We start from the raw sequence: 24,298 nt of genomic DNA, 5'->3' as shown, positions 1-24,298 counted from the left end.
TAAAGAAAGAAAAAAAAAAAAACACTGGCGGGGGAGGGAGCTCAGCTGGGTGGAGCTTTTTCTCCAGATCCAACAGGGCAAGGTTGTGGTTGGATCGGGGCAGGGCACTTACAGGAATCAACCAATGAATGCAACGTGAATATGAATGGGTGAGACAACAAATCTCTCTATCTCCCTCTAAAATCAATAATTTTTTTTAAGAAAGAAATTGTGGTGCGGGAGGAAAAACAAAAACAAGCGCCACAGTTAACAGGCAGTCAAAGGGCTCGAGGAGGAGGCGCCAGCTGCCCCTCTGGACGACGGGGATAACTCTGCCCCTCGGGTTGAGCGCCATCTGCCCCAGCACCGGCAGCGGCACCGGCAGCCCTCCTCCGGGCGGGATGGCCGAGAGTCACTCCTTGATTCACAGCTAACGCTCAGAGGGAGCACTCCGACGCCTCACGGGTTCCAGCGCAGCAGAAAGAAGGGGTGGGTGGCCACAGATGGTCTTGGCTCCGCTCTTGCAGACCCCCCGGGGAGCAGGACTAGGAACTTGCCCTGCGGTGAGCCTGGCCGCGGATGGTGCGCAAATGCATGCACTCCGCAGAGAGATACCCAACTTAAGGAGAGTTAAAGCAATGGCAAGTCGTGGGGCGCCAGGGTGAGGAGTTTGAGGAGGTAGTGAGTGATGGTTGTCATTCCTAAGGGGCGGTGATCACCTGCTAAGAGCGCACATCCTAAACGGCTTATTCTTGTTCCGGTGGCACCGGAGTTGGGTCCAAGAGGCAGGCTCCCGCCCTTGCTCCCCGCGCCCCTGGCGCGCCCTCTGAGTGGGTCAGGGCGACGCCAGCAGCTCCCCTCCCCGTTCCCGCGCCGGTCCCCTGGGGCGCGCCCTGCGGGAAGGCGGGCGGGGCGGGCGGGGCGGGCAGCGGCCTGGGCTCCTCCCTCCTCGGCCCAGCGCCCCTGTTCTTAATCCGCGGGCGCGAGGGCCCGGGTCATTGGCCTCCACCGAGCCACCCAGCGGTCATCGCGGAGCAGAGCCGCGCGTCCCATCTCGAAGCCGACGCAGCCCGCCGGCATGGCCCCCGCAGCGGCGTCGGGGGGCAGCTCCCTGCCCAGCGGCCTCGCGGTCTTCACCACCTTCCCCGACCTCCTCTTCATCCTCGAGTTTGTAAGTGGCTCGCGCACCCGCGCTGGGGAGTGATTCGCAAGCAGCGCAGTCCCGGCCGCACAAGGGTATGGGGCCAGGGTGCGGAGGGTCTCGCGTCCCCTGACCCCTCTACCCTTTCAGTCCTTTGGCCCCTTCTAGACCAACGACAATAGGAAACACAGACTTAAGAGGGAAAACCAGGTGGTCAACCTGGGTCAGAGGTTGGAAGCGGGCCAGGTCCCTTCGTTGCGCGCCGGTTCCAAAGCTGCGCCCGCTTCGCAAGGGCCACCCAGAAGAAGCCCTATTGGAAAGCGATGACCACTTAGAGGTGCCCAGCTTTTCCCAGGGTTAGGATTTGTTTGTTAAAGTCTGCAAAAGAAGCCTGAGCTCACCAACCCAGCCCAGGAGATGAGGCTGGTGTCGTAGGAGCAAAACAGGCTGTGGTTTGCTCCACTGGTGATTCTGCCGCGCGTGTGTTGGCTGGGGGGTGTGCAGGCAGAGCGATCCCGCGGCTGGGCTGACCTTGAGCTGCCAAGGCCTCTGCACCTGCGCTTGGTCTCTCCTTGCCCTGGAGCGCGCAGCTGCAGTGGCTGCGGGAAGGGAAGGTGCTCTCCAGGTGCCACCGGCTCTTACTTGGAAGGGGGCGAGCTGTGTTTATTTTGTGGATTTGGACGTGAAAGTCATGGAGACTCCTTTCCTGTACCCCCACCACAGAGGTGGCTGCCTGGAGAGCTGGTAGGAAAAGAAAATGGCCAAACCTGACTGTTTAAAAATGGGACCCCAGTTTCTTACTGCCTGATGGAGGCAGAAGGGTGATCCCCAAAGGAAGCAGGCTCTGCCATCCATGGAGAGTTTGGGGGGCTGGAGGGGGGGGGGACTAAGGGCCCCAGGTTGCCTCGTGGCACTGGATCACTGAGCTCATGAGAGTTGAATTGATCCCAAACCTGGGCATATCCAGAGGGACTTCAAATCCTGGGCTAGCCAGAATCAAGGCAATGACACCCAGAAGAAGCCCTGGACCAACCCCCGCCAGATGTAGATAGGGACCCTCACTGTGCCCGGCAGAGTGGGGAGGGGCTGTGCCACTGGTACGTTCAATCCCCAAAGGGCTCATTCCCCTGCACTTGCCTGAGGCTGGGTGACTGATGAAAACGCGCCTGCAGTGCTCCTAAGGAATGGCACTTCCTGTAGAGGCTACTGGACTATTCTTAGGAAGGCAGGGTTTTCTGACAGAAAGAGAAGATGGCTGATGGCAGGTGTGATGGGGCAGAGGCATTTTTAAACAAGGAAAGCTCTCCCCAGTGTCTCTTCCATTGCCCCAGTGGGTGGCTCACTCTGTGTAGCTGTCTGGGGAGCATTATAGCGAGAACCATGAGTGAGTGTTATTGGGCTCCATGAGGAGGATTCTGGAGGGCCCCCCTCTTGCCTTCACAAGGGCTGGCTCAGGTGGCAGCAGGCGGTGGCAGCTTAGGGTCTGGCTTCCCCGTGCCCTCTGCTTGCTCTTGGTGCAGCAGCTCAGGGGAAGGAACACCCCTGCCCAGTGCCCTCACGGTCTTCACCACTTTCCCTGAGGTAGGAACAGCCCACAGAGCCACCTTCAAAGGAGGGTCAGGAGGACCCCACCGCCACCCCATCAAGTGAAGGGAGAGAACAGGGGTGTGGGAAATATCACCAGAGCCGGGGATTAGTGGAAACTTACTCCTCCGGGTGGTGACCTGCGATGGTGGGGGCTTCTAGAAGAAATAATTCTTCCTGCCAGAACACTTCTTTCTCACCTGTCTTATCAGTTGTTTTTTTCTCTTCTACCTCAGCCCTGTTCCCTCCACTCTTTTCCTGAGAGGCCCTGGATGCCAGGTTGTCTGCTCTCTCTTCCTCTCTAGGTTGGGGGTGGGCTCAGAGGGGGCGGGAGAGCAGAAAGAAGGCAGACACAGCCCTGCGAGTTCGAGTTCGCCTCTGCAGGATTGTAAATGCAAAGCTGCCTGTGTCTCCATGTGTAGGGAAAGTAGGATTAAAGGGCCCTAGGCAGTGCTGCCACGCTGGGAGGTGTTTCTAAATTACGGACTCTTACAACTCAACAACAAAAAGATAAGCAACCCAATTAAAAAAGGGGCAAAGGACTTGAGCAGACATTTCTCCAAAGAAGATATGCACAGGGCACATGGCCAATAAGCACATAATGCTGTCATCCAGGGAAACAACATCAAAACCACAGTGAGGTGACACTGCACACAAACTAGGATGGCATTTTAAAAAACGGAAAGTGAGAAGTGCTGGTAGGGTTGTGAAGAAAATGGAATTCTCATGCATTAATGGTGGGAATGGAAAATGGTTCATCTGCTATGAGAAACTGGTGGGTCCTCAAAAAAAAAAAAAAAAACAACCATATGACCCAGCAATTCCATGCCCAGGTTTATAACCAAAATAATGGAAAGCAGGGACCTGACTAGATCCACGGGCAGGCGTGTTCATCACAGCACCACCCGCAATAACCAACAGCTAGAAACAGCCGAGGCCCATCAATGAACAGGTTGTGACTAGCCATACAAGGGGAGATTTTTCTCAGCCATAGAAAGGAATCCAGCACTAATACATACTGCAAAGTTGAAACACTGTGCTGAGTAGAGGTCACCTATTGTTGGTTCTGTTTATATAAAATATCCAGAAAGGTAAATCCATAGAAATACAACACAAACTGGTGGTTGAAGAGGCTGAGAGGAGAGGGAAAGGGGGTTGCAGCAACTGCTTACCGGGTACGGGTTCCTCTTGGGGTGATGGACATGTTTGGGAATTCAATAGAGATGGTGGCTGCACGACATAGCGAATATATTAAATGTCATTGAAATGGTCAGTTTTAAGTGGTGAATTTTATGTTGATTGAATGTCACTTTATTTTTTTTAATTTCAAATATTATAGGAAAGTATAGATATAAAACTTTCATAGGCACCCACTTGATCAAATCTGAATTACCCTGCTCCTGCATTCTCAGGACCACCTCAGGCTACATGTGCTGGCTGTACATGCCCTGCTTTACCTGTTTTCACAGGATGAAAACAGCCCCACACAATGTACATATCTTTCTGTGGCGCTTTCCAGGCAGCGCTGAGGGTTATACATGTGCACACAGGCGTGTTGTGATGTACACACCCCAGAAGCAGACTTACTGGGAGGCTGCAGAAGCTTAATGAAGCTCAGGACCCCACTTGCTCAGCCCCTTCCAAAACCCTGCCCCATTTTATATTCTTTTACAAAGAAGGTCCCCAAGTCCTATAAGCTTCAGGCTAAACCTGGACCTTCCTGATTCTCACTAACAGCCCATGAAAGTCACCATTGTTTCTCATCCTTGCCACACTTGGTAGCGTCAGACGTTGTAGTTTTTTGCTCATACGATGGGTGTGAAATGCTTATTTCTTTAAATCTGTAGTCCAGCGAGTTGTTGATTATTCACTCTTCATGTTCCCATGCTTGACCTGCCAGTAGCCTGGGAGGTACAGATGTCAAACTTTGGCCTCCAGGGGTAACCAGGGTGGAGCTCACTCCCCTCCCAAGGTAGGAAAACTGCCCAGGGGATCTAGGAAAGGAGGTGACTCAGGGTGGGGCCTGGCAGCCTTCCCCTGGTGCAGCACCCCTACCCCAGAGCTTATGACCTCTGACCCCTGCGGGGCCCTCACAGGAAGTGAGCACCCCCAGAGCCACACAGGCCATGCTGTTGTTGCAGGCAGTAGAGCACAAGTGTACCCCCTACAGACCCAGATGAAATGTTAATTGTCTCCCCATTCCCAACAACTCACTCCAGGGCTCTGCTTCTGTCCTGTCTTCTCTTCCCTGCCCCCCGCACCACTACCACCATGGGGGACTTTTCCTGTTAAATCCACAGTCTCAGTTTCTTCTCCTTCTATAAGTCATGGGCTTATGACACTCAAGCCACCATTCACAGAACAGGAGGTTCACATGGGATGCTTTTTGTCTCAGCTCTAGCCAGAGGCCTAAGGGGAAGCCTCTCACAAGGTGCCCTGAGAGACACCTCACCACACACACACACACACACACACACACACACATACACACTTCCAGACTGTGAAAAGAAAGTGCCTGAAAATTTGTTATGGAATTACTAATTCACAGCCTCCTCCCAGCCTATATGAGGTGGAGCCACAGGAAGCATGAGAGAGCATTTATTTGATGAGAGTGTGCTAAGGTGCCACCCACCTCTCTGGCAGCATTCCCCTCCTTGGAGGTGGTGAGAGGCAGTGCTTTGTAGGTGAGCACTTGGGGTGGGGATTCAGTGGGGGGGGAGGGGGGTTGGCATCTGGGATCGGTTTACAGTGAACTGGACATACTAGTTACTAAAATGAGACTGTTTCTGTGACTCAAAGTGACTGGAACCTCTTATTTGATTGTGACCAGGCAAGTCCAGGGACCTGCCCTAGATTTCTACCTGCCAGGAGTGGGCACTGGGGTTCTGGGGGGCACAGTGATACAGCTGTTTTCTGAAGGGTGGTCCACATTCTGGCTGCACTGAGCCAGCAGCATCTGAACTCCTAGCAGAGGAGGGCTACAAAGTCACAGAAACCCAGTTTTGTGGACCTGAAAGGAAACTGAGGCTCAGAGAGAGGAGGCAGTTGCCCTGTAACTTGGTCTCCAGGGTTGGCACTTCCTGCAGTGAATCACATCCAGGTTTCTGCATTTCCTCGGATGCCCATGGTGCACTTTTGCCTACAGCACAATGGACCATGACTAGGTGGCCCTGCCCCACCCCACCCTGGGCAGCCCTGGGCAATGCCTGACTCCCTTCTCGCACCCTGAGAATGAAGGGACAGCTCAGAGCCATTGGAGAGCTCACAACCCCGTAGGCCTGCTTGTCAAAAACACACTGGAGGTTTTGAGACACTAAGTCCAGGGCAAGTCCAAGAATCTGCATCTGAACCCTGGATGGTGTACTCAATGGTTAGAGCGTCGGCCCAAGTACCAAAGGACTGCTGGTTGGATTCCTGGTCAGGGCACGTGCCTGGGTTTCAGGCTCAATCCTGGAGGGGTGGGTACAGGAAGCAGCCAATCTAGATTATGCTCTCACAGCCATATTTTTATCTCTCTCCCTCTCCCTTCCTCTCACTCTAGAAATCAATAAAAACACTTTTTTAAAAGAATCGCATTTGATAAGGGCTGCACAGGCCCCATGGTCACCTGTAGGTCAGCTCACCCCTCAACGTTTTTAGGCAGGGACAGAGTAGTGGGGACACAGGGAGATTCCGGGATGCCACTCCGCCATCCCTGCTCTCCCACTGCCTGGCCATGGCGCACACAGTAGGCCAGCTTCTCAGCCTGAAGTTTCTCTTCAGCAATGGGTAGCAGAGTTGGAAGAAATTAATGCCGAATTTTTACGTGCACAGCAGCAGTTGAGCAAGAATTTAATCAACAGAGAGTAAGATTTACAGAGGGCTGACAGGAGATGGGAAAGCTGGTGGCACTCTGCAAGTCATGTGGAGGTTGGCATGAATGAGAAACGGTTTTGATCTTCCAGGAAGTGTAGTCTACTGGGGTAGGTAATATATTTTGTGCAGTACCATCTTTGTTTGAATATATGTTAAGTACCATGAGAAATAAGTTCTACCTAATTCTTCTCTGTGTTCATGTGAATGTGTTAAACTTTGTGTGATGGTCTGTTCTTATCACGATGACCTGTGATGCCTTTGATGTGTGTGTATAAAGTCACGGCAGCATCTCCTCCAATGACCGATAACCGACTCAAACTCACTGGGATGCTGGCTAGTGACACCCCCTCCCCTTCACCTCTCACACCAGTCATTCTGTCACTTGGGCACCCTCTCACAGCCTTTTCTTTCTGTCTCTGCTCGTTCAATAAATTCAGTTAATCTTGGGGGGGAAAGAACGAATAGAAGGGACAGTATCCAGTGAGAGGCTGGGGCAGGGAGCTAGGTGCCCTAGGTCCTCCTGGGTTCAGAGCAGGCACCTTCGCTGCTCCCAGGGAAATTTTCCTGCTACCCAGCCAGGGACCTCTCCTGCGGTCACAGGAGTGTGGGGACTGGCCCTGCAGGCCAGGGCAGGCCAGTGACTGAGCACGGCTGTGTCCACGGACTCCTGGCCTTGTCCCTATCTAGTGTTGTGGCCCCCTCTCCTAGCTGCTTAGAAGGGGCAAGGGCACTGCCCAGGGTTTCTCCTTTCCTCCTCTCTGAAGGGAGGGAAGAATTCCAGGCAGAGGTCTCTAAGGGATTTGTCCTCCAGTTGAGAAGTGACTTTTCCAGTTTTTCAAGAACCAGAGGCCTGCTTTGATCCGGAGTCAGTGACTCTGAGCTGTTCTCTGGAAACGGGGCTGAGCTTGGGGATGGGATAGTCGTGCACATGTCATCACAACCAAGCTGCACTGGAAAGGGGTGTCCTTCAGCTTGCCTCGGTGCAGGCAGACGGGGTAACGCCTGCAGATGCCTGCGGTGCTCTCAGGGGGGTGGGAGGGTCCCGGATGCCATTGCAGGGGCAGTTCAGGCCGGGGACAAAGGCTGACAATTTGCACCTACACCGTGCCTGCTGCCGAGGAGGGTTGGGGAGTACACGGTGCACTGGCTTATGAATGGCTTTGCTCTGCTCTGGGCTACAGATGCATTCTGTGAGGGGAGGGCTGGGGCGGGGACTGAGCTATCTGGGGCCTGGCTCAGGCCGGAGGGGGCCAGCTTGTCCAGACCTGGATGGGGGCTGGGAGCTGACTCAAATGGACACAGGCAGCCCAGGGTCCCAGTGGGGGATGGGGGGCTTCCTCTCAGGAGGGTTTTGGACCAATGGCCCCCTGGGCAGGCTGATAAGGTACCCCAGCAGATGTTCTCTTCTGGTGCGGATGGATGTGAGGGAAGGGGGTGAGTGGCACCCCTGGTCCCAGAGGCACTGGAGCCGCAAGGAAGTGTAGGCACTGGTTTTCTCTGCATCGGGGCCTGGCCTTCTGCATTTGAGGGGAAGGAAGGACTTGGTTCCTGGTAACTCCTGCTGGGCACCAGGGTGTATCCAGGCATGAATTCTCTGCCACCCTTAGTCCGGGCTCTCTACCATCCCTACTTCACTCATAGCTCGTGTCCTGCCCACCTTGGGCAAAACAGCCCCTGTGTTGAATCACTTTAATGCTCCAAAGCCCTAGAGCCTGCGAAAAATATGTGGGAACCAGAAGAAAGGCCTTGTCGCCAGCATCGCAGGTTGATGCACACGGCAGGGGAAGAGGAAGCCGGGGCCAGCTGACCTGAAATTCCACCCCAGAGCCGCTCCTGTTAGAGTGCAGGTGGGCGGGAGGGGAGGCGTCGGGAAGAGGAGAAGGAGTGAGGAGGACCCCAGAAACTCTGGCTCCAACTTTGGAGGCCCTGAGAGTGCCAAGAGTGTGGGCTTGATGGGGGGCACTCCAGAAAAAGAGCAAATGGAGAACAGAAGGTAAGTGGCACCCCCGCACCTGTTAGTGGGGTGGGGTGCAGTTCCTGACAAGGGTCATGGTGATGGGCCCGGGATGAGGACTGCAGCCTGTGCCTGCAGAAGGGGCTGATGTGCTGGAGTTCTACCTTCTGTTTGTTTTTGACCTTAAACACAAACCTTGCTATTCTTTTCCTCTGAAAGAACAGAGGCTATTGAGCAGTGGAGGGGGAGGGAAGCCTCCTCGGGCCACCTCTGCAGTCTCCTTGCCTGGATCCAGGGCGGTGGGAGCAGGACACAGGCTAAAGGGCTGGTCTGCTCTCCCTCCATGTCACTGTTCTCACGGGGGATTTCGGTGGGCCGCCTGTGGGTCACCTTGGGGACCCGTCACGGGTACCAGCCTTCCGAGCAGTGAAGTGGGGATGTAATAGCCGCTGCCTCCAGGACGCTGTGAGAAGTCAGCGAGTGTCACACACAAGGCTCTCACAGTAACGTGACGCACAGAACTGACTGCGTAGTAGCTGTTAGGGTCAGTTATTATCAAGTCACTAAACACTCACACCTGCCCTAGATCAGCTGGCCAGTCAGGGCAAATGGGGGCCGAGAGGCCAATCCGGCACCCTGTTTTGCCTTGGATGCCCTTCTAGAGCGGGTGAGCGAGGCAGAGGGCACCCTTCTAGAGCGGGAGGGGGGGGGGGGCCGGGGGGGTGAGTGAGGCAGAGGTGAGTGAGATTTGGAAGTTTGGGGCGCTATGGGGGCCACACTTGACTTGTACCATAAGTCACCTCACACTGCAGACACCACTCTCTGTGGGACCTTCCTAGGGGCTCCTCAGCCTGGAGCTGCCCCTGGCCAGGCAGATGGGGTGGCGAGGGGGAAGCGGGCCTCGGCTGACCTGCCCTGCCTCTGCCTGGGGCAGGGCACTTCCTGAGCCTCCCTCCTGCCAGCCTGGTGCCAGGGCGGTGGGAGAGCTTGTGAGTTCTGAGTGTGATGAGAATGGTTGTATCTGCCCGAAGGCAAAGGACCGAGTACCAGTGGCGCAGGATCAGTCCTTTCAAAAACAATTTGTCATCGTTGGTGCCAGTGCCTCGCCGTTTGGAAGCCCTCGGTTTGGGGGAATGCAGGCTCTGGCATGAGAGCCTGCCCCACTCCCCCAGCCTCCACACTGCCCTGCACTGCGTGCTGCTAAGCCGGCACAGTTGGACTGAGGGGCCTGGCAGGGAGGGAACCACCAGCTTTGGGTCTTAGGATCCTTTTCAGAACCAGCCCCGAAGTGCTCCCTGGTCTCCCCGAAGCGCTCCTTTGGTGCAGGTGACATGGTGAGGCTGAGTCCTCCACCCTCCAGGCCCGACTTCCCAACACCTCCCCCTGGAAGCCGCCCCTGAGTGCACCCCTTCCTAGCACTCAGCACCCGTACTGCATACCCTGCTGTGGTCTGTCTCCTCCCGGGACCCCGAGTTTTCCCATATTCCTCACAGGTCGTGGGCCGTCAGCGTGCACCAGAGGGACGGGGCTGGCGTCTCGGCTCCCACCCGGCTAGTGGTTATGCCTCACAGGGTGAGTCCTTGACCCCAGGCAGACAGAAGAAGAAACAGGATTGCCACCAAACCCCAGGAGACCCTGGGGACCCTCCAGAGAGGCTTGGGGCGCTGGATGGGCAGTTTGCAGGCACACACCTGTTTTGTTGGTTTTGCTGACGGATTCGGTGACTCCCTTACTGCCTTTTGTTTTTGTTGCACTGAAGCCACGCCCTCCTGGCTTAGCGTGTCCGAGGTGGATTCTGCCTTTCACAGGTGGCTTACCCGTATTTTCCGCGGAACCTCCTGTTTCTGTTTATCCTGCTGAGTAAAGCCAGTGGGCTATAGGCGTGGCAGGTAAAATTTTCCATCCAGCTGAGGACATGCCTGAGGAGAGCCCCCAGCTCTGTGGATCTGAGAGGAGTGCTCCTTCATTTGGGACCTGGTGGACCCGTGGGACAGAAGATGTCCCTGCCCCTGGAGGCAGTGGGGTAGCAGGCCTGAGCAGGGGCCTCCTCCCGCCACACTCGCCCTGTTAATATCAACTGTGCATGTGCACTCACACCCATCTCTTTAAATCCCAAGTCTCTACCCCCCTCTTCACAAACAGAATCCACCAAAGGTGTCTAGCTGGTCACCCTCACTGGGGCCCCAATACTTTCACCAGGACCCAGAGCTGTACCAGGGGGCTGGTGGCAAGGCTGGGAGGGAGGGGGCAGGACAGGAGAGGGGGCTCCGTGTAGTATTGTGTGTTTGTGGGTGACTCTGTCCCCCGGGTGCACCTGCCCGCAGTGCTGGTCACTCCTGGGGTCTGTTAGATGCACAAGTGAACAGATGGATGAACGAGTGGGTGATGGAGTGGGCAAGGGAGTGGGCAAGTGAGGGCAGGGTCTCCTTGGACCTCTCTTTGTGCTTTTGAAGGTGTTATTAAATTCTGGGTCCCTACAATAGCCAGGGAATTGGAGCAATTCCTCTGCTCTGAGTTTCTCCACAAGGAGGTGGGGGCTCATGCAAGGACCAGAGAAGCCGACAGAGCCCATCTGTGTCTGATTCCCGCCCTTCAAAACAGGAGGGTCCCCAGCCTCCCTCTCAGACCCGCCTTCCAAGGGAAGAGCCAGGGGAGCCTGGGGGAAGCCTCAGGATTTGGGATGCTGGGTCTTCCCCCCTGACCGCCCTCTCTTTGCATTCTCCTGCCTCCTGGTGCTTACGTGCTGTCCTGGCCGAGTCACCCACCCACTGCCCTCCCGAGGGTGAGTTACCCTGGGCTGCTAACAGTTCAGTGAGTGCAGATGTTTCCAGCAACACGGGTCGGAGCTACTGTCCCTGCTGGCCTGGGAAACACCGACAGGCGTGGTGCTCATGCCGTGGCGCCTCCTGTGCTGTGGCCATCTTTCCTTCTCCTTCCTGGGGACCTGAGCAAAGCGGCAGGACAGCCGAGCTCTGGCTGCACAAGGGCTGTGGCCAGTGTCTTTACCTCTCAAGAGCCCAGGGCACCGCCTTCTGATCTCATGCACCGTCGCGACCCCAGGTGCTCAGAGCTGTGGGCCGCGCCACCAGGTGTGCATGTGGAAAGCCCAGGGCGGGGAGCCTCTTGGGTCCACGTCCTGACATATGTGTTATTGGAAGAGTGTCCGCTGGGGAGACCCTGACAGAGTGCAGCAGAGCCCCGGGAAAATATCCAGAGAATCTGAGCAATTCCTCTGCGCTGAGCTCAGCTGTCCGAGTCCCCAGGCGGAGACACTGGGCCATTGTGGACAGCGAGCCCCCGGCACTGAGCAGGCAAGGGCACCGCCTTGCCAATCTCAAGAATGTGCCGAAGATTCCTTTCTCCCTTTGCAACCGAGGCTCATTGTTTAAAGGCAGCACTTCTCATACTTGGATGTCTTTTGTGTGTGTTTTGTGGAGGCAGACACATTTCTCTCCACTTTTGATTTCTGAGAAATCATAGGTTTTCCTCTTTTTGATGCTTTTGAAGGTGTTTTTAAATTCTGGGCCCCTTCAGGGTTTGGAGTGGATACTGGGCAGTCCTAGACCTCCTGGGATTTTCACCTGGTTATAGTTGTGACTGCAGCACGTGGTGTCCTCATCTGTGCCAGGTGTTCTGCAGGTATAATCCCATTCACTCCAGCCCCAGGGACAGGGGTGGCACCGGGTGGTCTCAGACAAACGTCTCTAAGTCCCTGGGCTGAACTCTCTCTCTGGAATGGCGAGTGGGACCTGGGCTAACACGGTGTGGTTCTCAGCTCTACTCCTCATTCCAATCACTCGCGACACCTTGGAAAAGCACCAATGCCCAGGGTCTGACTCTACTGGACAGAAGCAGTTACAGGACAAGCGACAGACATCCAGGCTCCTGTCGAAGGCCTTGGCAGGTGTTTCCCTAACAGCCCGCGGAGGATGCTCCGGAGACTCCTGTCAGACAGAAGGAGGGCTCCCGTCTCCAACGCCCAGCCGGCCACCAGCCGATACACTGCTCCATTTCACCGCAGGGAATTTTAGGGGACAGAGATAGTAAGTAACTTGCCCAGGGGCAACAGGCTACCCAGCTAGTAAGTGGCCGAGCTGGAATTCAGATTCTTCTTCTAAAGTCTTCACCAAGCATGTCAAACTCAAAGGCTAACACGGGCCACATAAACAAGGTTTAAGTTTGTGTGGGCCGCAAAAATCAAAAGCTTCAATTTTCATACAAAAGTAGGTTTATTTCAATAGAGACATGCTGAATACAAAGGGCTGAAATAAATGAGTAATCGCTAACATCAAATAATAGAACATTTTTTAAAAACTAATATTTTTTCTTGAACATTAACTTACCAGACACTGAATAACTGCACAAATTAATAAGCATAACACAAATAAACCTATTTTTCTTGTTCTCCGAAAGCGAAATATTTCCAGTTGCACCCGCCAAACAAGTCAGTCCAAGTTAATGACGTGGAAATCAGCTGCTAAAATATTCCCTGCTAGCATTAGTGGAGAGAAATGGTGCGCCTGCACATAAGGCGCATAAGGGAAATGAATATTAATCAGTCATTAGAGAACATTGTCCTTCGTTATTAATAATTATGTATAACAGGATATTGTAAAAATTAAGTTACAAAATTTTTATTAAAACATTTCTTACATGCTGTTATACTGGCTGGGCCTCAAAAATATTCGTTGTGGGCCACATGTGGGCCATGGGCCGCGAGTTTGACATGCTTGGTCTACACCCTGAACAGCCCTCACCTGCCTCCTGAGGGTTAATCCAGATAGAAAAGAGAAAACCTTCACTGAGTTTACACCAGAGCTTCCCCCAGACTGTCTCCTAAGGACATATTTTTTACAAAAAGCATTTGATCAGGTCAACCACAGATGTGAACTCTTTAGGTCTTTGGGAATGTTGTCTAATTTTTTAAAATATATTTTTTATTAATTTCAGCGAGGAAGGGAGAAGGAGAGAGAGATAGAAATAACAATGATGAGAGAGAATCATTGATTGGCTGCCTCCTGCACACCCCCTGCTGGGGATGGAGTCTGCAACCCCGGCATGTGCCCTTGACTGGAATCAAACCTAGGACCCTTCAGTCCACAGGCCAATGCTCTATCCACTGAGCCAAACCAGCCAGGGCAGAATTTTGTTTAGTTTTGTACGTGGTCTTTGTTCTCAGAAAACCTCAGCGAGGCTCAGCATCCAAATCAGCCTGAATTAAAGAAAGGTTTCCAGTCCTGAAACACTAGGGCAGGGGTCCTCAAACTTTTTAAACAGGGGGCCAGTTCACTGTCCCTCAGACCGTTGGCGGTCCGGACTATAGTTTAAAAAAAAAAAAACTATGAACAAATTCCTATGCATACTGCACAGATCTTATTTTGAAGTAAAAAAACAAAACGGGAACAAATACAATATTTGTATTTGCATGTGGCCCGCAGGCCGTAGTTTGAGGACCCCTGCACTAGGGGAATTAGGAGCCCCATCACCAGCTCAGTCCCTATTCGTAGACGCTGAGGCTGTGTCCCTGTGTCCGGAGGACACCTGAGGATGAGCTCACGTTCAAGGTAAGACAGGGATTGAGGCTTAAGAAGAGGACAGGGGAGGAAAGAACACTTGGCACCCAGAACCTGGGCAGGAGCAGGAGCAGGGCATGGCTGGTGTCCCTGGGTGGCCGGCTGGGCGTTGGAGACGGGAGCCCTCCTTCCGTCTGACAGGAGTCTCCGGGGCATCCTCCGCGGGCTGTTAGGGAAACACCTGCCAAGGCCTTCGACAGGAGCCTGGATGTCTGTCGCTTGTCCTGTAACTGCTTCTGTCCAGTAGAGTCAGACCCTGGGCATTGGTGCTTTTCCAAGGTGTCTCTAGTGACTTGAATGAGGAGTAGAGCTGAGAAGCATACAGTGTTAGGCCAGGTCCCACCTGCCATTCCAATTGGGGATCTGGGTCCCAGAGAGAGAGTTCAGCCCAGGGATTTAGAGATGATTGTCTGAGACCAGCCGGCGCCATCCCTGTCATGGTCGATGGTGACCTGCAGGCAGGGGCGGTGGGTGATCGCCTCTGAGCGTTTGCTTCCTGGAAGCTGGGGCCAGTGAGAGTGTTCTTCATGAAGAGAAATGCTTGAACCCTCACCTACCCCCTTGCTCTTGACAAATATTTGGCCAGTGGGGTCCTGTGGCTGGGACAGAGTGACTGCTCCCTGCCCAGGGTGCCTTATCTGCTGGGTGTGGGTGCAGCCCTTGCTCTGTTTGCTCTCTGCACACGTGCTGGGCGGAGTGGGGCAGGTTCTGGTTTGCCCTGGTCCCATGATTCACGCAGAATCCCAGCTCTGCCTGTGTGGCCTGGGAGGCCTGCACTTTTCCCAGTCAGTTCTATCTCGAAGCTCACCCTCCCTCGAGCTCCATGTCCTGTCACTCCTCGCCCCTCACTTCATGCGCAGCTTCCCAGCCTTCTGACACCCTCACTGCTGCCTCAGCATCTGCTGGGCTGGCACGTCCTTTTTCCTCCCCCAAAAAACTGCTTCATGAGCCTTTGGCCTAGTTAACCAACCAAGTGCACCCCTCCCTTCAAGATTTGGTTGGGGCCCTGCCCCAGCCCACCGGGCCTGGTCATCATCCTGCCATGAGACTGGTGGGCCTCCTGGGTGTGCATGTCTTAGCCCCGGTGCTGGGTGATGCTGAGCACTGTGCCAGAAGCTTCATGCTCACATCTGTAGTTCCAGCCAGTTCGCACCAGTGCAATGTGGGGCGACAGCGGCAAATTGTCATTTAGACTAGGAAGCTGAGGCCACGAGGCTGGATCACTTGCCACAGCCTCTGCTGTCGGATGTGGTGGCGCCTCTCAGGGCTCACATGCAAATGCTGCTCCACCAGGTGACACGGGGACCTCACCTATGGCAGAGAGCAGAGCGGTCACGGCTCCTCACACAGCCCCACCCTGGGATTCTCACAACAGTGGCGTCTGTGCCCAGGGCCCTGCTCACACATGTCTAGCTGGGAATAGGGTCTCTCCACAGCTCAGCCCCCTCTCCCCAGAGCCGCTCTGCTCCCACCTCAGCAGCCCTCCCAGATGGCCCCCTGTGGCTCCCTCCTGAAGCAGCTGCCTTGCCTTTCTCCCTGGGCACCTCCTGGGCAGGGCTGTGAGGGCAGAAGGCAAGCCCACTGCCTGCCTCCTGGGAGCAAAAGCCAGGGGGTTTAGTCATGTTGTTGGTGCTGAGGACAGTCCCTTCTTGTGATGTGTAACTTAAAACATGCTTCTGGGGCAGGTGGGCCTGGTGGCATCTGCCTTAGAAGAACTTCCCCGGGAGCCAGTGCGTCCCCAGCTCTTTCCAGTTTGGAGGCCCCCAAAGAGATGAGACATAGCCACTCGGTGTCCCTCAAATGGTGGGGGTCAGAACGGGCCATGGGTTTCGAGATAGAGGTATTTTGTAAAAGTCTCCCTGGGAGAGAATTTCTCACCTTGAAAGACATTGTGCTAAATGAAAAAAGCCAATCACAAAAGTCCACGTGTTACATGCTTGCGCTCACGTGGAAGCTGAGAACAGGGGCATCTATAGGGACAGAGTTGGTGAGTTGTGAAGTAGGGATGGGAGGGGTGGAGGCGAGCGATAGCTAAAGGGCACAGGGTTTCTTCTGAGGGGATGAAATTGTTCTAAGTGGACTGGGGATGATGCTTGCACAGCTCTGTGATGTGGGAAAAACCGTCGAATCGTACACGTGACATGGGTGAATTGTATGGCATGTGAGTTACATCTCATTTAAAAGAATTTCTCCCCACCATCTCACTATGAAACCTACCATTATAGGTAAACCATGAAATGAAAAGAAAGTAGGCATAATTTTCTGAAGGACCTTTGCAAGGTGGGCTATACCCAGAGGTGGAATGGGTTCTTACCATAGACTCCAAGAAACGGGGGGAGGGGGGGAGAGAGAGAGAGAGAGAGAGAGAGAGAGAGAGAGAGAGAGAGAGAGGAAGGGAGGAGGCCTGTTTTTCTACAGAGCTGGAGCACAGTCTTTATGAGGTAAAACCCCACCTGAAGCCGATCAGGGGGTCGGATTCACCTTGCAGCTTCCCTATGCCACTGGCGCCAGGAGCTGGACACCAGATACGGTCACATCCAGCGAGAGCATATTCAGGACCCCATGGCAAGCCCTCAGGGCAGCGACTTCACTCGGAATTCACCTTATTTTTCTGGCCCTTGGTTTCTAGCCAGCAACCCGGGGAAGAGTCCAGGTGAAAGTTAAATGGTCTGCGGGCCAGGGGCTAAGAGCCACCTCCTCAGATTTTGCCATTTCAGGTGCCACCTGTGTGTTAATGTATTTTACAGTTAATTTTCCCCCAAATAACTATATCACTGAGTTAAAATTTAAAAGTGTTGTTATTCAGCTCCCCTCTGCCCACCCGTCCTTGGAGCCAATATTCTAGGGGAGCTCCAGATGCCTGGCTCCACCCTGAGCCCCTCTCTCTGCCTTAGAAACACCAGAGAATGAAAAAGAACCATTTTCCTCTTGTGGCATTCGGTGTTCCCCCAATGCTATGTCTGCAGACCACGAAAACACCTCCAGCCACTGAGCCCCGCACAGGTCCCATCACGAGTGCACCCCCCCCCCCACAGGCCCCACACAGGTCCCATCACGAGTGCACCTCCCACGGGCCTCGCACAGGTCCCATCACGAGTGCACCGCCCCCAACGGGCCCCGCACAGGTCCCATCACGAGTGCACCCCCTCCATGGGCCCCACACAGGTCCCATCACGAGTGCACCCCCCACCCCCCGACGGGCCCACACAGGTCCCATCACGAGTGCACCCCCCACAGGCCCCACACAGGTCCCATCACAAGGGCACCCCCCACGGGCCCACACAGGTCCCATCACAAGTGCACCCCCTCCATGGGCACCCCAAGCTCTTCTTTTGGCATTGACTCACACGTGGCTCTAGTTCAGTCACACCCATCCAACAGGACCCCGAGGCCAGTTCACTAACTCAGACACTGATGCATGGCTAGACAGGTGCCCCACACCCAGGAGTTAGCTGTGAGCAAGGGACTGCATCCTCTCCATCACCTGGTCCGGCAAAGTGCCATTTTGTAACTAATGGGATACACCTGTTTGGGGCTCGGTGCTGCCAAAGAGAAGTGCAGGCTCCCCAGGGCATGTGCCTGGGGAACTGACTTACACAGGTCTGGTCCCCCTGGCATCGTCACCAGGTGACCAGCAGGGGATGCTCAGGAGAGGAGTATCCTAGACCCTTGCCTCTGCCAACCAGCCAGGCACTGACTCACCCCTCACCCCCACCCCCGCCCCATGCCACTCTCTCTTGCCTCCTAAATCCACATCCTGCCTGCCTATCAGCGCGCTCGGTCCCTTTGTCAGTGCCCATATGGAAAAGGCCGAGCCATCTGCTTGATCCTAAAGGCCACCGTGGGTGGAATCTGCACACGCATCTTGTTCTATGGCTGCCCAAGGGTTTGTAGTTAATTGATTTTGCTCGTTATTATAAGGTGTAAAGTGTGGCCTACTGGCTCTGTCACGGGCCTCAGGCAGCTCAGATGCATCAATAAGAAGACTTTCTGGGCAGAGAGGTCCATATCTGATGCATTAGGATTTTGATAAATCCAGACTCTTCACTGCACTGGTTTTTCCATCAAATATGATTCTCTCCTGATGTTTCTCAGCTCAGTGGCCGAGAGCACGCATGAGGACCATGGGCTCTCTTACCCAGCAGGTGGGAGCAGGGACCGCGTGAGTTCAGACCACAGGGCACATAGGGCTGGGAGCAGACGTTTAGGAAACCAGTGCCACACACCCCAGCACCTGGGAAGCTTGACTGCAAAGCCATGCCCACCCATCTCCAGCTCCAAGTACAGGCCTTGACTGGGTGGGGCGGTGGGTGAGGCTGAGCTGATTTCACTGGGATGAAGGGGGACGAGGAGAGGGAAGAAAATCTCAAAGGATTCATGTGAGCGCTTCCTCGCAACATGGAACGGTGGCATTGAGGGGCGTCACTGAGCCTCATGTCTGTCCTCATGCTCCTCTTTGAAAACATGGGCTCACTGACTCTGGACATCACGGGGGGGTCTTGTGGGTAACAATGGGCAGTGTTTCTCCCAGGCCTGTCCTAGGCCACCTGGGGAGACTGGGCTGACCTGGGCCCTCTCCACTCCAGCTGGACTCCAGGCGTCAGCGCACCTCCCGGACTTGGGGATCTCAGGGGTCAAATTTCAAAAAAAAAAAATGCTAATGACATAGGACGACTAGTTTATTTTGCTGGTCACTACCATTTCATAAAGGGAAGGATATTTTAATATCAAAATACTAGGAAGGATATAACCGCAGAATAAAGAACAACCCTTCTAATGATAAACTAGATGATACATTACCTACTTCTGTGTACCTCAATTTCTGACAGATGGGTCAGTACCTCACTCATAGGGTTGTTGTGAGGATTAACTAAGATTTTATATATATATATATATTTTAATCCTCACCTGAGGACATTTTCATTGATTTTTTTTTTTTTTTTTTAGACAGAAGGGGAGAGAGAGAAACATCGATTGGTTGCCTCCCGCATGCTCCCCAACCAGGGCTGAGGATCAAGCCTGAAACCTCTGTGCCCTGACCAGAAGTCAAACCTCCAACCTTTCAGTGGACTGAGCAACACTTCTACCAACCGAGCCACACCGGCCAGGGCCTGAGTTAATATTTTCAGGACAGTGCCTGGTATATAAATGTGATATAAGCATTTATCAAATTGAAAATCTGAATTGTATTTTAAAAAACGGAAAAGGCAATCGGGCGGGGGGTTGGAGAGACGGGGACGGGTGATCCGAGCCCAGAGGGGACGAGTCTTCCCGGTGCAGACAGTGTCCGCGTGTTCTCTGCCTCCCTTCCGTTTCCTGCCCAGCGTGACCTCTGGTCTGGCCCTCCCCGGCCCCACGCTCACCCCTCCCTCTCGCGCTCCCTCTGCAGGTCTTCGGGGGCCTGGTGTGGATTCTCATCGCCTCGTCACTGGTGCCCATGCCACTGGTCCAGGGATGGGTGATGTTCGTGTCTGTGTTCTGCTTCGTGGCCACCACTACCCTGCTCATCCTGTACATAATTGGTGCCCACGGAGGGGAGGCTTCCTGGGTCACCCTGGTGAGTCCCAGCCTTCGATGTCTGGGGTGGGGAGGGGGGACAGCAGTGTTGGACCCTCTTCCCGGGAGGCTGGCTTTTCCCGTGCTGGGCGAGGCTGCCCTGTAGACGTTCCCCACGCATGTTCCAAGTTCAAGCTGTCCGGGCAGCCAGGGCTCCCTGCCGCCGGGAGGTCAGGTGGAAGCTGATGGTCATTGCCTGACTCTCGCTGGGCCTACCCTGCTTTCTCTTCATGGAAACCCAGCAGCCCACCCCGGCCCTCACTGCCACACCTGCCAGGTCCTCGTGGCTCCTCCTTCCTCCGGAGGGCTGGCTTCCACCTTGCCCTTGGCGTTGGCCTTGGCTGCCCGGTGTGAGGCCATGCTTATTGCTCAGCTCCCAGTCACGCCTCCTACAGCAGGGTTGCCAGCGAGGGACCTGGAGGGGGCGAGAGATGACCTGTGGTCTCCATCCGCATAAATTCTGCCTCGAGGCCCATGAAGAGGGTAACACTTGAGACGCCTGCCATTACCTGCCCCGAAGCGGGTGTGCATTTGGCTGGGCCTCTCGCCACATCCTACCTGGGACTGGGAACTGCTCAGTGAGAGAAATCTCTGCTGGGAAGCGCCGATTAGTTTGTGAGGAGGCACCGGCGGGGGTGGTGATGGGCGGGTAAGGGGGACCGAAGCCAGGCCAGGTGGGGACAGACGTGGACTGTCCCTCACATCCACGCCGGGCCCCACCTCTGACCCCGCAGGACGCAGCCTACCACTGCACCGCCGCCCTGTTTTACCTCAGCGCCTCGGTCCTGGAAGCGCTGGCCACCATCCAGATGTACGAGGGCTACACCTACAGGCAGTACCACGAGAACATCTCCGCTGTGGTGAGTCCGCCAGCCTCCGCCTTCGCAGCTCTCCCCCCTCCCCCGCAGGCCCCCTTTCTGTTGTCTCCGTTCACTAACTTTGAATGAACTACACCTTCCCCTCCTTTCTGAAGAAGCAAAGCCCCAGAAGGGCAGTGATGGCCCAAGGCTCGCCTCGCCATCAGTCAGCGTTGCGCTGCCCAGGCCCGGGCTGGCCCAGGGCTGTGTGCCCGGCCTTCAGGGAGGGTAGGTGGGAGAGACATGGCAGCCGAGTGCCCAGCCTGGGAGCTCCCCCGGGGACACTCTCATTCGACCCTCCCAGGCCCTAGGACAGCCGTGGGCAAACTATGGCCCGCGGCCCGTTTGAAATGAATAAAACTAAAAAAAAAAAAAAAAGACCGTACCCTTTTATGTAATGATGTTTACTTTGCATTTATATTAGTTCACACAAACACTCCATCCATGCTTTTGTTCCAGCCCTCCGGTCCAGTTTAAGAACCCACTGTGGCCCTCGAGTCAAAAAGTTTGCCCACCCCTGGCCTAGGATGTAGGCACTGTTATCACACCAGGTCACGGGGAGAACCAGGGCCCCAGGAGCTTGTTTCCTGTTCCCGTGGGAACTTCTGAGGAGTTTCTGCAGAGGGTTCTCATGGGCCTGGAATTGCCCAGACGGTGACCTGCCCCCTGCTGGTGGGGGAGATCTTCTTAGGGCAGCGGTTCTCAACCTTGGGTCACGACCCCTTTGGCGGTCAAACGACCCTTTCACAGGGGTTGCCTAAGACCATCCTGCATATCAGATATTTACATTACGATTCATAACAGTAGCAACATTACAGTGATGAAGTAGCAACGAAAATAATTTTATGGTTGGTTCACAACATGAGGAACTGTATTTAAAGGGCCAGAAGGTTGAGAACCACTGTCTTAGGGGGCTGCGCAGACAGGTGTGACTGCTCCTTCCAGACAGGGGACTTGGGAGTCCCCGGATGAGTTCTCTTATGTTTGTTATTAAGTAACTCGGCTTACTCATCGCCCCTGGCCAACGAGACTGAAGGGTTCACCGTGTGTGGCGTAGGGGACAGAGCAGCACGGTGCCGCTGCTGTTAATGGGCATTTTCCAAAGTCACAGAAGCGTGGCCTCCCTAAATGCTGTGCCTGGCTTGGAAACTCTTGACCCTGAGCCCAAGGTCACAAAACCAGGTGCAGATAGTTGACTTGAGGGCAGGCAGCTTTTAGGGAGGCCAGCCACCAGAGTGGGGTGATAGGAGTACAGGGTGCCCAGGGGGAAAGTCAGGGGTGTGACCGCCATCAAGCGACCAATAGCCATATTTCCAGGCCTTCGTTCCCAGCGCCAGAGCGGCTGGCTGGGCCTTCCAGCAGCTTTCTCAGTAAGCACCCCCTTTTGTGCAAAAGCTCAAAATCCCTCCTCTGGGTGCCTGCCCCTCACTTCCTGTGAGCCTGGCCCCTCACCCAGGCCTGTGACATGAAGAGTCATAGAAGAAAATCCTGCTGGGGTCTGAGCTGTCCAGGCATCATCGGGACCTTTACTAGCGCCAACAGACCCTATTGTTTCTATTTCTCAGCAGAGGCTGCTGGGGCCGCAGCTGGTGGGCTCTGGTCCTGCTGGTGTGGAGGAGGGAAGTGCTCCATGGAGAGTAGTTGATCCTCTTTTTCTGAGGCCCATTTCTAAATGGTGGCGCCCACATGATCGGGCGAGAAGGTAGATAGCTGACCTTGCATGTCCAGTCCAGTGAATGGGCTGGCCAGCTGGAGCTCCGTGCCAAAAGCATTCTGGGGCCACATCTGGGCTCAGCCAGGAAGTGCCGCGTGAGTGGTGGGAAGCAGTGGCTGGCCACACAGGGCGGGTCTGTCGCCCTGAACGAGCGTGAGCAGCCCGCCTGGTGCACAGCCGGCTCCTTGCCCTGTCCCCAGCCTGCCCGCTAATGGTCATTCGTCTTGGTTTCAGGTGTTTTCATACGTAGCCACTCTGCTGTACGTGGCCCACGCCGTGTTTTCGTTAATCCGGTGGAAGTCTTCATAAAGCGGAGGAAGAACTTTAGCCTAACGCCCAGATGTGCTAACTGACAAGCCCGCCTTCCAGCATAACTTTGTAGAACGCAGGCATGCTCTCCGCGGTGGAAAAAAGAAAACAAACCAAAAAAGCCCAACACTGCTTCTATGTTTACTGTCCCACAGACCTCATGTTGGAGTGGGGGGCCAGCCACCTTTAACCTCCAATGAGGTCTGTCTTTCTTGGGTCATTTCCTGTTTTGGGGGGGTGGGGTGGAGGGCACTGTCGGGGTGGGAAGTGGGAGCTGTGATCAGAGAGACCCTGGAACAAAGGCCTCTGCTGATGCTGGACGGATCTCACGAACTCTCAGAATTTTCCCAGGCTCTCGGAGCACCCATTTCGAGGCGTGTTTCTAAGTCATCACAGAGATTCTACCCATCACCAGGAATAAAACTCGCCCAACAAATGTTCACAGTGTCCACGGTGGAAGATGATACACCTTCGAGACACTCCATAAAGTGCCTTTACGTTCAGTGCTTTGGTGGGTGTTTTTGTATCAGGAATGCCATCACGTCCGCTTTCTGTCTGAGGCCTCCTGGGCTCAGAGTGACTCTAGAGGCAGCGACAGATGGCAGTTCAGGTGGCAGCTGTGTGCTCGGCCACTGCAGTGATCTCAGAGCCTGGCACTGGGCATCCACCCGCCCCAGCTACCAGGGCATGTGCCAGGATGGCTTCATCCTCCCTGGACACTCCCCAAATACCAGCCTGAGGGTCCCCTTCTTTTCCCTACAAGACAAGGGTCTGTGCTCATTTAAGCCACAGAAAACGAGGTGCAGAAGCTGCTTCTCATTCTCCGGGCAGCTGATCAGAAACGCTCGGGCGTGTGCGCCGATTCCGCTCCAGTTAGGGGCGTGGACAGCAAACTGTTCTAGTATTTCCTTGGGCCACTTCACAGGAGAGAAAGAGGACCAGACTCCTGAGTGCATGTGACAACGGTGAGCGCCTGCTGCGGGTATGAGGTGTCTGGGTTGGAAGCACAGGGCGGTTAGGAAGGAGGGCACTCAGGACTCCTGACAGCCCAGCTCTCAGCATCAAATGCGCCTTTGTCCTGTGGCCCAGAGAAGTTAGTGATGTTCGGACTGGGACACCAGAGGGGGTGCCTCACACAGCCAGCTCCTGGCCGTGGGCTGCACAGGCAGAGGCTGCCTGACCTGCCGGCGGCCACGCAGGGCAAAGGCTGAAGCATCAGGCAGAGGTTCAACTAGCAGACAGTTTACCTCCCTTTCACCCTGGGGACCCCACAGCTGAACTGGGCCTCAGGGGTATCTTCAGGTTGTCTTTTACTATCCCAGGATAATGGTAGCAGAAAAGGGGCACTTTTAATGAGTCCACTTAACACCAAATGTAAGGAAAACCTTCACAGTAAATTAGGAGCAAAGGGTTTTTTTTTAAATCCTCACCTGAGGATATTTTTTTATTGATTTGAGAGAGAGGAATGGAGACAGAGAAACATCAATTCGAGAGAAACATTGATCAGTTGCCTCCAGTACATGCCCCAATCGGAGATCAATCCCACAACCTAGATATGTGCCCTGACTGGGAGTCAAACCCGTAACCTTTCTGTGTACGGGTCGGCGCTCCAACCAACCGAGCCGGGCCGGAGCAAAGGTTTGATTGGGGCTTTTCCCTGAATTAAGAAATGAGAGGAAGTTTGTCAGGCGTTTAACAATATTTACAATCAAATGATTGAGGGAAATCTCTCTTCTTTTTTTTTTTTTTTTTTTAACAAAACTGCCAGTGAGCTGG

The 24,298-nt window shown here is 54.6% G+C and overlaps 1 protein-coding gene across 1 annotated transcript; it reads left to right on the top strand.

The window, feature by feature from the left end:
- Positions 1–975: 975 nt before the first annotated feature.
- MAL (mal, T cell differentiation protein (MAL blood group)) lies at positions 976–23,024 on the top strand. The gene is made up of 4 exons (XM_081101296.1): positions 976–1,150; positions 19,476–19,643; positions 20,377–20,502; positions 22,448–23,024. The coding sequence occupies exons 1-4, from the start codon at positions 1,058–1,060 to the stop codon at positions 22,520–22,522; spliced, it is 462 nt and encodes a 153-aa protein (XP_080957422.1). The 5' UTR covers positions 976–1,057; the 3' UTR covers positions 22,523–23,024.
- Positions 23,025–24,298: the final 1,274 nt, after the last annotated feature.

This window comes from Myotis nattereri (assembly GCF_964212035.1).
Source record: "Myotis nattereri genome assembly, chromosome: 10".
Taxonomy (NCBI): Eukaryota; Metazoa; Chordata; class Mammalia; order Chiroptera; family Vespertilionidae; genus Myotis; species Myotis nattereri.
Note: the sequence above shows the minus strand (reverse complement) of the source record. Positions and strands in the feature narration are given on the sequence as shown.